The 11845-nt window shown below is 49.7% G+C and overlaps 6 protein-coding genes and 1 non-coding gene across 7 annotated transcripts; 2 read left to right on the forward strand and 5 right to left on the reverse strand.

Annotated features, from left to right (window-relative positions):
* Positions 1-53: 53 nt before the first annotated feature.
* On the reverse strand, positions 54-1931 carry NCU06164 (hypothetical protein; the record flags this gene model as incomplete). Its single annotated transcript, XM_011396944.1, has 2 exons — positions 54-809; positions 884-1931. 2 exons carry the CDS (start codon positions 1929-1931, stop codon positions 340-342), a joined length of 1518 nt encoding a protein of 505 aa, XP_011395246.1. The 3' UTR covers positions 54-339.
* Positions 1932-2963: 1032 nt separating this feature from the next.
* NCU06163 (hypothetical protein) lies at positions 2964-3746 on the reverse strand (the record flags this gene model as incomplete). Its single annotated transcript, XM_011396943.1, has 1 exon — positions 2964-3746. One exon carries the CDS (start codon positions 3744-3746, stop codon positions 2964-2966), a length of 783 nt encoding a protein of 260 aa, XP_011395245.1.
* A 1565-nt stretch (positions 3747-5311) lies between these two features.
* NCU17202 (hypothetical protein) lies at positions 5312-5983 on the reverse strand (the record flags this gene model as incomplete). The annotated part of the gene is made up of 1 exon (XM_011397058.1): positions 5312-5983. The coding sequence occupies one exon, from the start codon at positions 5981-5983 to the stop codon at positions 5312-5314; it is 672 nt and encodes a 223-aa protein (XP_011395360.1).
* Positions 5984-6343: 360 nt separating this feature from the next.
* NCU17203 (hypothetical protein) lies at positions 6344-7232 on the reverse strand. Its single transcript, XM_011397059.1, has one exon. The coding sequence runs from the start codon at positions 7196-7198 to the stop codon at positions 6446-6448; it is 753 nt and encodes a 250-aa protein (XP_011395361.1). The 5' UTR covers positions 7199-7232; the 3' UTR covers positions 6344-6445.
* A 261-nt stretch (positions 7233-7493) lies between these two features.
* On the reverse strand, positions 7494-8340 carry NCU06161 (hypothetical protein; the record flags this gene model as incomplete). The annotated part of the gene is made up of 2 exons (XM_954930.3): positions 7494-7726; positions 7812-8340. 2 exons carry the CDS (start codon positions 8338-8340, stop codon positions 7494-7496), a joined length of 762 nt encoding a protein of 253 aa, XP_960023.3.
* Positions 8341-8879: 539 nt separating this feature from the next.
* NCU06160 (hypothetical protein) lies at positions 8880-9575 on the forward strand (the record flags this gene model as incomplete). Its single annotated transcript, XM_954929.1, has 1 exon — positions 8880-9575. The coding sequence occupies one exon, from the start codon at positions 8880-8882 to the stop codon at positions 9573-9575; it is 696 nt and encodes a 231-aa protein (XP_960022.1).
* Positions 9576-11116: 1541 nt separating this feature from the next.
* On the forward strand, positions 11117-11205 carry NCU15328. Its single transcript has one exon. It is a non-coding gene; the product is annotated as a tRNA-Phe (tRNA).
* Positions 11206-11845: the final 640 nt, after the last annotated feature.

Here is an 11845-nt window from a genome sequence, read left to right on the forward strand (position 1 = left end):
TGGCCTCTCGCGAATCGAAGACAGAAGGTGACTGCAAACTGGAAAGAAATTTAGGGAAGGCGTGCCCTATCTGCGCAGCCGGAACACGCCAGTTACAGCACTACTACAGAGCCTAACTGCCCCTGTCGATTGCGACCTTTCTCACCTGCCGTTGAACAAAACTTCCAATTTCGATTCATCTCCCCAACATCAACCCTAAAATTCCGAACAGCTGTAGCCAAGATTTGCTCTGCAACATCTGAAAGATGTTGTGGATTATCAGTCAAGTACCTACATCACATCACCCTCCTACCATGCCAAGCCAGTCATTGATCCAAACCTCATCCCTGATTCTGGCTTTCATAGCTCCAGCACAGCTTCACGGGCCTCCACCATCTCGTCACACTCTTCCAGAATTGTATCCAAGTGATCTATAACATCATCATACTGCTCTTCCACTTCGAAAAGAATCTTGATCAAAGATTCGCACCGCTTCCAACACTTGAAACGCAACCTGTGATGCGTCAATTCATCGAAAAAGCTTTCATCTTGCCCAATCACCTTACGGAACCTGTACAACCAGTCTTGGTGTTTGATAATCCTCTCCCTAGCCTTGCGAATAGCCTCCTGGACTGCTTTCTCCTCCTTGACCATGTTCTCCATGACGTGGGTCAAATAGTCACCAAATATCTCGTTGACCTCACCACTGGTCTCCGGATCAGCGTCATCAGGATCTTCAGCGACGCTACCCGCCTGCGTGAGACGCTTGATCTCCTCTACTACCTCTCGCAAGCGCAGCTTGATAGATGCTGGCATGGGTGTTGGCTCATCTATAATCTCCATGAGTTGCTCTCAGCGCACTGTTTGCTTTCTTCAGCCGTAGCCGTGGTGGCCTCAAGAACACCAGCCGGCAGCTTTGCTTCGCTCAACCGAAGCTTGAGCCCCTCTACCAGCTCCACGTTGCTCTGAACTCCGCTGTACAGCTCGCCCATGGTAGAGATGACTGAGTTCTCGAAAGCAGACAATCTTCCCGCGATAGAATGGTCGATGGCAGCAATCTTGTCGGAAATCTGGGAGACTGCGGTTTCGATGGTGGCGGAATGACCCGAAAGAAAACTTTTCAGGACATTGTTCTCTGACACACAAGCAGCAAGTAAAGCATCTACCCTGCTCAAATGCAGCTTGGTCATCGCGAGCGATGAATCCAGAAGGGTCCTCTCCGTTTCGCTGGACGCCCTCTCCTTCACTGCCAAGTGCAGCTTGTGCTTCGTGTCCTCGAGCTCTGTTTGTAGAGCAGCCTGTGCAGATGCGCGAGCACAAATCTCATCGTTTGCGCCTTTAAGTATCTGCTTGGTGAACTCAAGTTCCGAAGTCACAGTGGTACTCGTTTTCCGGGAATTGTGCAGCATGTTTTCCACCGCAAGCAATCGCTCCTTGGTAGTTTCGAGGCACTCGCCCTGAAGAGACATTGCTGCCCGGCTCTTGCACAACTCACGCTCCTTCGCCCTGAGCGCTGATTTGAGGGCGTCTCGTACAAATTTGATGCCCTCGAGCTCCTTTTGGAGAGCATCCCGTTCACGCTGAGCAGAAATGGCCTCCTCGGTCGCCCTGTGCAGCTGGTGTCCAGTGGTATGGAAGGCCAAAACCATGTCGTTATTGGCTTCATTGACCGAAAAAATCTTTCCCTGGGCAGCCTCGAGGCTCTCGTTTGCCTTTTGCTGCTTTCCGGCTTCTTGCTCCCTTGCCTGCTCTTCCATTTCCGCCTTGATCTGTGCCGTGCGCAGCTCTTGCTTGACGGCTTCCAGCTCCGCTGTCAATTTCTCGTTCTCCGCTGCCAACATGGTGTTGTCCATCTTAGGTGCGTTTGCCTCTGCCGACTTCTGAACGGTTTGTTGCTCGCTGGAGGTGCCCGCTACGTGAGCGTTCGTGTCGCCGAGAGGCTTGAGTTGCATTCTATCTCGAACTGTAAACGACACCCTCGTGAGCTTGTGGCTGGGCTGTAAGAGGAAGGGGCGGGCAAGTGGAATACCTACTGCTTGTCGGAGGAATGTCGTCCGATGGGAACATAAGAAAATGAGTGGCTTGAGCTGCGGCGTGCCTGACTTGAATTGTACACGAGATCTGACGAGCTTAGTGGTTGGTATTTGGAGACGATGATTGTCCTATGAATGAAGAACAGTGAGAAGGACAGAAGAGAAAGGGGAAAGAGAGAGTCGACTAAGAAGAGAGAGAGCAGATAAGTAGGTAGGGAGGGGAAATAGAAGAGCAAATTTTGTTGACCGAAACCTGGAAATTGATGTACAGAAATCCGGGCACATCACCCACATACCGCGAAGCGTGCATAATCTGTGGCTTTAACATCTACCGCAAAGTTTCGCGGCGTTGATTTTCAGGTTTCCAGGAATCAGGCATGATCTGTAAGCATACTGCAACATTTATGCTCAACAGAAATTCTATGCATGACGGTGATTCTGAACATTTTCACGTAGGAAAAGGCAGATAATTGGAGAAATCGAGTTTACAGTGCCTTATGGTAGCATTATGTTTCCCCCACTAGAGGTATTTTTTGCGGGCATAAAGCGCACATATTCGGGCAGTTTGCTCACAGACTATGCCTGATTTCCTGGGAACCCAAAAATTAACGCTCCGAGACTTTGCGGCACCCTGTTTTCTCCCGGTTTTTCTCTTGCTTCTAGACGTGCGCAAGAAAAAAAGGACGGTGGCTCGTGATCAACCATCTTTCAGTGCCGCTGGCCTCAGGGAGTCCGCCCTCGTCTCAAATCTAATTTGGTTGAAGATGTGAGGTTTTAACACCCCTTTTGATGCCTTGGCGATTATACCCTCCTCGAAATACACGAAGGACTTCAGGCCTCTGTCTCGAACCCTTCATTGCTAGTCATACATGTTCTACAATAAGCTGTGGCATCAAAATTCCTTCACACCTCACACGCCTACTATTCCTCAAGATCTGCCCTCCCATTCGGCTAACCCCTGGTGCGGCGAAGATCCCGCCTGAATTCCCGGACAAACTCAACAAACTCCCCATCCATCTCCCTCGTGATCTCCGCCAATATTAACCCCTCTTCAAGCACGTCATGGTTGTTGAAGATACCAGATATGAGACCGTCCTTCACCCCACAAAAGTTGGAGGCAGCGAGTAGGCGGATAATCGACCAGGTCTTTCGAAACTGGCCTTCAATCTTCCTCAGGTAGTCTCTGTAGCTGTGAATCCTGAACTGCATCTCCTCATCTTTCTGCTCCAAAGCCTCATTCTTCTTCCTGATAACGGCCTCGAGGATGGTTGTGCGACTCTCAACTGCTCGCAGCGTGTTTTCCGCCCTGATGCGAAGACTCTCAGTGCCGTTCAACAAGTCTTGGTGGTTGCGCAGACTAGCTTTGAGCGACATATTGTCTGCTTCGAGTCGCTCGGTCATCTTCTGTTCTCTCTTGAGCGCATTCTCAGCCTGACGCAACTGTTGCTTTGTTCTGTCAATCTCTGTACTCAAATGAGATTTGCTCTCCTCGGAAGAAGCAAGCTTGTCCTCGGCCTCTCGCAAAAGCTGTTTGGTGCGCTCGAGTTCTGCGTTCGCGCTCTGGAGTTTGTACGCGTCCTCGATCAACTTCGTGATGAAGTCACCCAAGTGGGGCAGTGAGGAGGACTGGAAGCCATTCTCGGTGCCGTTGTGAAAAGGTCGAGAAGGAAGCAACGGGCTTTGAGTGGTAAGCTTGGTCGCCGCCCGAGAAGGGTCGGCCGAGTTCTCTTCCATGGTGGTTGATAACTATCGAAAAATCGAAATGGAAAGTGCACAGCCTTGATCGTGCCTGTCGCGATGCTCCGAAGTGTTGCGCGTGATAGAGGTGGGAAGCCGACGACAGATAAGGGCTTGATTCTGTGGAGGTGAGGGAAGAGGACTGAGAAACCAGGAGGGCTGTGGTGAAAAGGTAAGTAGCGGAAGGGAGCCACGGGGAATGGAAAGCCCAGTGAATGGGAAAATTGCCACAGCAGGTTGTGTCTTAAGGTGTAAGATGACTAACACGTCCATGTGACCATGTGAACCTGTGAAAATGACACTCGGAGGAGGGTGAAATGATAAACCAGTCTTGGTGATATTTACAAAAGAAATTGAACCTCAGCGCACTCCGAGTCTAACATCCGCTCACCCCTTCGTTCTGAGGCTATGAGGACCATTTCAGACCACATTTTAACTTTATGCACGTAAACCAATATCTACAGTAGAGGTATTTACAAGCAGGCCTCTACCAATTGGGACCAGCTTTCCATTTATAGCATTTTGAAAGGCCGTGTTGTGGCCGTGTGTTTGCAGAAGCTGGTGCTGCGTACCTCTATGCAATTCCGGATATCAAGCCAAGTAGAACCACGTGCCGATATGACAAGCATAGCATGAATCTTCTCATATACGAAGTTCTGTAGTGCTAAAGTTTGTGGCTGAAACAATCAAGTTTACACCTTGAAACTTGGGATGCGCGCAAGTTTGGCTTGGAGTGCGCTGAAGCCTTATCCAGTTTACGGGAGTTTCCAATGCTTGGGAGGTGCTGGCTTCTATCCATTTCCATCTTTGTATAGGTGCGGAGCTTGGATTACAGGTTTGGCTGATGGTGGGATGAGCAAAACAAACCTCCGTCGTAACAGAGTGGCCAAAAAAATTGCGAAATAGAACCAAGAGGGAAGGAGCGGAAAAGCAACCTGAACCTTCTCACTCGGCCTAACCTTCCAACTGAATATTGAAAGAGTGTCACAGCAACGGAAACTATGATATAGGTAGCTCGGTTCAGTTGTGTGGCAAATCGTGAAACGTTGTATTTTCGCGTTCCCATCGAAATAACTCTGCTTGCAATATCGAAACCACCAACTCCAACCAAGTAACCATGACATGTCCAAGCCAAGAGATGGGAGCGAATAACTACCTACCCACATGACTTCTAGACAATCACAGGTCAACTTGATTACTACCTATCCTCGACCTCTTGATGACATCTCTGTTCCTCTCGTTGCTAGAATCCCTGCAATAAACTGACAACACACCCGTCACATATGATTACCATCATACATGGCCTTTATGCAATCGAACCCGATTCCAATTCACGAATCTCGAGAACCAGATAGGGCATCATTTGCTTCTTCTTTTTACGTTCGCACAGTCGAAAAAATGGTCCGCATAGAATCAAATCCATTTCTGCGCGTAGTACATACACAGGTTAGACTAGTGAATCAAGAGAAACAGTGTAAACCCAATCAAACTTACCCTGATCAAAGTCTGAACCCAGGGACTCAGGGAGATGTCGCTGGCGTTGAACTGACCATGAACAGTGACTAAACGTTGGAGATGCTGGCTTCCGTGAGATCGGACTCAAGAGCGTCATACAGGGCGTTGAAGTGGGAAGTGATATCACTAGTTGCTTCGTTCAGCTTGTTAACCTGCTCGTTGATTTTAGGGTTGTTGCGCCTCTCTCTGTCATACGTGAGGATGGAACTGACAGCAAGAGTGTTCTCCATGTGGCATTGGTGAATCTTGTCGAGGATGGATCTGTAGTTCGCGATCTTTGATCTGGGAATGGATCCCTTCAAAGCCGTGCCCATTTTTCGCAAAGCAGAATCCATGCCTCTCAAAGTAGCCTTGAGGCACTCCACTGCGTCCTCGTGAACCCTCAGCTGGATCTTGGCAGAACTTTCGTCATCCCTGGCAACGCCGAGAAGCTCTCTGACGTTTTTCAAATCTTCGTGTATGGTTTGGTTGTCGATCGCTAGCTCAGCAATCTTATTCTCCGCCTCGCGCAACTTCTCCTTGGTCTGATCAAGTTCAACACTCAGGTTCTGAAACCTGTAGGCGTCATCAACCAGCTTGTTGATGAAGTCACCCAGGTGCGGCAACTGGATTGAGGTGACGGCAGGGTGAGTAGACACAGCCGAAGCAGATATAGGTTGCATTTGAGTGCTGCTGTTGTTCGGCGTGTCGTCTTGTATAGCAGGATCGTTGCGCGCCATTGCGATGTGGATTTACCAACGGAGGATTGTACCTGTCGAGAGCGTGTCACATCAGTAAAGCTGTCCATCCTGTTGTTGTGAAACGCGGAATTGGTTTGCTTCACTTGAACTTACGAAATGAGCAAATGGTCGCGCTAGCCCGGCTTTGAAGATCGCATAGGCGTTCGAGCCCGAGGATCAACTGAGAAAGGTGTTGCTGGAGCTTGGGGATCGCCAGCTGAAATTGGTGCAGGACCGTGTAATGGGGATCCCCACACTCGCGTTTCTCTGAAAGTAAGATATTGCGTCTTTAAGTTACAGTAAAATACACCTCCCACATCAGACGCGATCGAATTACATGGAAAGATACCTAAGAATTGTGAACGAGTGACCAACAAGCATTTCAACTTGTCGAGGTGTTTTGATGCCTCTAACAGCAGACCTTCTCTTCCAGAAACACAGGCCAGACCATAGCATGACAAACTACTCCCTAAGCCCTACCTGCTCCACAATCTCTTCAAAGAGGTCCTTCAGCACATCAACATCGACCCCAAGAGTGCAATGAGACTTGTCCAATATATACAGGGGAAGTTGCCCTGGCTTGTAGCCAGCAGATCTGCCCGCCGGTCCAGTGCGCCCACTCTCAATCTCCTTAAGGGCCTGATCCACGAGTCTGTGATGTTCCTCCACTGCCCATTCGATATCCTTAAAGACCGCACGAAAGGTCTCAATCTTGTCCTCGTCATCGTCCTTGTGGTTGTCCTCTTCTTTTTCTTCGTACATGGCCCTGAGAGCCTCCGCCTCACGCTCAGGTGTACTCTTTTCGTTTCCAGACTCCTCGGCAATTTCTGTGGTCTTGTAGTCCATCAGGAGAACAATGACTTGGTAGGTCCTCAAACGTTTCTCAAGGGCAGCAATCTTCTTCTTTGCTTCATGCAGCTGCTCCTGGGCCTCTTGAAGTTCGTCTATGATCTCGTCGTTCTCGAGCTCAAGTTCGTGTTCATACTCGTCATCAGACATGACGGGAGTCGAGTCGGCGTTGAAGATGGGGAGAGAAGGTGTGGTAGGTAGGTTCCACATGAAGGGAAGAGTACCGGGTAGTGCTGGGCGCCGGCCGTCTTGAGGTTGTTCCATTGCCTTGCGTTTGGAGGGGCCTTGGTCAGCGTGGATTTGTGAGGCCGTGGCCTGGTTGGGCTGCATTGGCTGCGTGGAGCGCTTGGGGGATTGTGCGGACATTGTGGAATGATTTGTGGCCTCGAGGTTGGGTTTGGTTGCTGACCTTTGGCTGCATGGACTCCTGAAATGGTGAGAAAGTTGGAGTGTGCGAGAAATTGTGTTAGGGCTTGGATTTTGGTAGGTGTGCTGGTCTTAGATTTGATGTGTGGAAAAAGAGGGAAGGCACAATTGACCATCCCACGCACTACCCTTGTGCCTTCCGTTTTATGTCAATAGGATCAGGAGCAATGGCCACCCACTCTGTCTTCTTTCCTCGCCATATCTCCTTCCCTGTCTTCGTTCAATCGAAAGACATTCACCACCACTTTCTTGGTCTCTCGTCATTCCCTCCTTCGGATGGTTTAGCATTTTTGGCCTCAACCAATTGTTTCTTGATATCGTCAAGTTCCTTGGCCCTGGATTTGTCCCTTTCGAGTAACAGCTGAAGTGACCCTTCCAAGTCATAAACACCGTTGATGGATATGAGTGATGTGCCGGCATTCTTGAATGACTCCTTGAATACCTTCTCGATACGGGCCATCTTGTTCTCTGCACCGCATAGCTTTTCGATTTTGCGTCGGTGCGCCGCCAGAGACCACCTAAGATCTTCGTTACCTAGCTTGCAGTAGTTTACTCATGCAAGACACGTCCTCTTCCAGTGCTTCCAGACGCTGCTGAAGGTCAATGTTGTTGCTCGCAGCCTTATCGCGGTGCTGCTCAGTCAAGTCTAGGAACGTTCGCAACCCCGCAACCTCCAATCTGAGAGCAGTCATGACTGAGTCGGCGTGCTCTTTCTCGTCATTTTCCGCCACTGCAGTTGTATATTCCTCTCTCAGCCTCCGGATGGTTTCTTTGTGTTGCTGTAGCGCCTCTTCTTGGCCAGTTGCTATCCTCTTTCTCTCCTCCTCAAGAGTAGCTCTAAGCTTTTGAATCACAGCCTCTTGGGTTTGACCAGCGGCCTTGAGTTTCATGATTTCCATCCTTGTAGATGCAAGCTCCAAGCTCATTTTCTGGAGCTTTTGTGCGTCCTCCGTTGCTTCAATGAACAGGGGCGCGTAGGATGTGGTATCGGGGTTACTGGTGGAACTGGCGTGATGTTGGTCAAAGTCGACCGTCGACGTGTCAGAGATATAGGAGTCCGAGTCCGAGTCCAAGTCATCCATTGTGGCTGTGGAAGTTGGGCGGCGGAGGATTAGATGTGTGGGTACTAATGGATCTAGTTTTGCCTCGAAGGATGGCTGGCTGATACTTAAAAGAGATGGAGAACGGGATGGAAAAGAAAGCATTGGAAACAGGGCGGAAATGCGACTGATTGAATACCATTTAGAAATATTTTCATCTGCTGTACTTGTTCATCATGCACGAAAAGAAAACAAACGAATATCCGACCGCGACAGGTATGGGAATGGGTTTTGCAGGCTCATCGTCCCAAGCTGGCCTGCATTGCAGGATTCAAGGTTGCATATTTCGACATGTCCGGTCGATGACTCCATTCACTGGGCTTGGTCCCGCATCGATGTGTCTCCCACTGTACGGACTTTCTCGCCGACCAACGCCAACCTGCGCAACTGCACCTGAACCACCATTTCTGCCTTGGTTCGCGATTTAAGGACTGGCAACAACCATACAGGGCTGACAACGCAACGCAGTTAGCCATCACATTTGATCTTGCCTACGAATTTCAATGTCCGCCGCTATCAATATGGCTGAAGCCGCCCGAGAGCCGCTCCCCTCCATCAGCTTTCTTGCTGACGGCTGCGTTAATTACATCGGCATCAACATTACCGTAACCCCCGAGATCAAGTCCAGCATGGCCGCTCGCCTGCTCCGCTACGAAGCTCCCTCACCGCACACCACAAACCCCCTTCCAACCATCCCACCGGGCCGCTCCCGCTACGTCATCCCGCCTCCCTCGCGCCGTCGATCTAGTCGCTTCCTTCTCAGAGATAACGAATTCTCTTCCCCATCCGTTCCTGCTACCACTGGAACCGCCGCCGACGAGCCCGTGGTCTGGCTCCCTGCGCAACAAGTTTGGGTCAAGAACCACCAAGGCAACGTCGTGCCTCCGTCGAACAAGCTGCGCATTGGCCCCCAGAGCTTTGTCAGTCTATTGGGTCGCGATGGAACGTATGCGGCTGTCTGCCATGTTTCGCAGGCTGAGAGGGTGATTGCGTACATTGCTGATGTCAACTCGGCCAAGTCGGAGCGGTTGTGCGTTGCTACTGGAGGCGTGGACTTTCCCGAGGACGAGAGACGGTGGATGTATGTGGTCTCTTGTGTAGGTGCGGCTACGGAGGAGGGATGGGAGGGCTTCGATGGTGCCGGCTTTGAGTTAGGTGGTTGGGGAGATGAGAAGGTGGAGGATAAGGACGGCCGTTGCGTGGAGGATCGCGCCTGAGGATCTGGGTACAGTTATTCTTTCTCTGCTATTCTTGCCTTTGTATCTCAAGCTAACAAACTGGTGTACAGGATGGCACGATCTGCGAGTCCTACAAGCTACAACATGTTATGGCAATGACATTCTCCGAATCCTTCCCTATTATCTCGACGAAGCGACACGCCAGGACGTCAGAATTCAAAGCTCGGTGTTGATCTTTCCAACCAGTAGAAGAACCATCCAAGAATCCCGGTTGCTGGTGAGCACTGCCGTACGTTCAACTGGCATTTTGATACATCCTATAGGCATACGAGTGTAGCAGTCTCACAGTCATCGTCAACGGCTCGAGCCTACGGGTACCAAGTCTCCAGATCACGGCTTGTGAAGCCTGCGGTACATAACAGTGAGAGACTTAATATGCCAGCCAACACGCATGCACCTATCTTCTCACCCTATTATCTACGATATGCCTGTTTTCCACTGTGGCTGTTCACAATCTCTCTTTTCTGTGTTCCTCAAATTAGTGTCTCTTCTTCTAAAAACTTGAAGAGTATCTCCTGCGTTGAGTTGTGCAAATGGACTACATTTTGACGCCAAAGCTGTTTTCCATCACCCACGACAGATCCGATACATTTCATTCTTGCTTGTACATGTTTTGCTACAGTCATGTAGTCCTTTGCCGTTCTGCTTTATACATGCTACGATACAATCGTGGTTCATTTTCGGGCAGACGATTGTTTACAGGGATGGCTGCTTAGAGGCACTCTACTATGCCGAGCTGTTAGCTCACAATCGCTAAAGGTACTAAATCTAGAGGCAGCACTATCGCTTACACATCCTGGTTCTTCCGGGTGTGGATCCTATGCCACTCCGAGCGTTAGTGCTAACCCACTGAAGCCCCCCCCCCAATGCAGGGCGCTACACTATTACATGATTGTGCACTGGCTTGAGGTTTCGACTTCCTGACTTTTCTTAACCTATTTTGTCCTGTTCCTCTTAGGTAGGTTTGAGAATGACCTGAGAAACTCAGGAATACCGGCGCTGATGTGTCGGTAGTTAATGCGGCCTGTTTCCGGAACGAGACAACGTCACCAAGCAAAATGCATAGGTACTTGAAAGATGTGCGCCGGCTGATCTTTATTGTTTGTTCGAAAGGGCGTGCCTTCCGTCTTTTAGATGGTTGGATTTTGCACATGGCGCTGCGTTTGTGATACGATTTGCGCTCGGGTCGCCTGGAATCAAGGGAACATGATATGATTCCCCAACAATGATCAAAGCCCAAGACCATTCAGCAAGAGACTAGAGAAGAAGGAAAGATTCGCGGTAGTTTAACACATTAGTTGGGGATACTGTAGTCCTTTCTTATGCTGCAACGACACAATTTAGAAAAAGACTAGGTGAGGATATCGAAGATCTGGAGCGTGACATGTGGTTCCCCGGCTTCAACAAGCGACTGCCCGTGATACGGCAGTGATGAAAAAAAAGGGGGTTGTTTACGTACAATCGTTGCCTCAAGATGGTTTGCCTCATAGGTAGAGACTTTAACTCGTTTCCACCAATAAGCGGGTTTAGCTCAGTTGGGAGAGCGTCAGACTGAAGTCCACTTCACTCATAAATCTGAAGGTCGTGTGTTCGATCCACACAAACCGCAATGTTTTTGTCTTTTTTTCTTGTTTAAATTTTTTTCGTATCCCCTACAATAACGTCTTATCTACAGTTAATTATGTATGTTTGTACCTAACCATCTTTTTTCATTGAGCTTCATTATGGGTTCTAATGATGAGTCCCTACTTACTGTCTACTCCTTCAGGAAACATACTCCTGCTAACAGCGACCGGCCTCCACAACCCTCCCGTTTTTGTCCATCTTATCCCCATTTGCACCGTCTTCAACAACTCGTTATCTCTCTCGGGCGTCCCAAGCATGTTTGCCACAGACGGCAATCACTGTATCCCCCTGATAAATCTCGATTGCACGGTACTCTGCCTCCAGAAGTGACCAGCGGCGCCGATCGAAGGGGAATGGCCTAGGGATTTTGGCCGTTGTGCTTTGCTGCATAGGCTCGGCGGAAGTTAGAGGTAATGTCATATAGGGAGAAGTAATATGTGCGCGCGATGGATCGAGGCTGGGATCAGTGTCAGACGGGTGGGTGTGTTTCTAGGCGTCACGGATAGAGAACTACGATATGGTGGCGGGGAAACATAGCCGCAAATCTTCAATAAGGGCACGGAGAAGGTGTATCTGTTTGGAGTTGGCGGTGGAAGGAATTGACCGGCTGGACGGAAGGATCC

Source organism: Neurospora crassa, linkage group VII, assembly GCF_000182925.2.
Source record: "Neurospora crassa OR74A linkage group VII, whole genome shotgun sequence".
Classification (NCBI taxonomy): domain Eukaryota; kingdom Fungi; phylum Ascomycota; class Sordariomycetes; order Sordariales; family Sordariaceae; genus Neurospora; species Neurospora crassa.

Coding starts and splice junctions, on each gene's coding strand:
- NCU17203 (XM_011397059.1), bottom strand. CDS start 7,198: ATGTCCGCACAATCCCCCAAGCGCTCCACGCAGCCAATGCAGCCCAAC.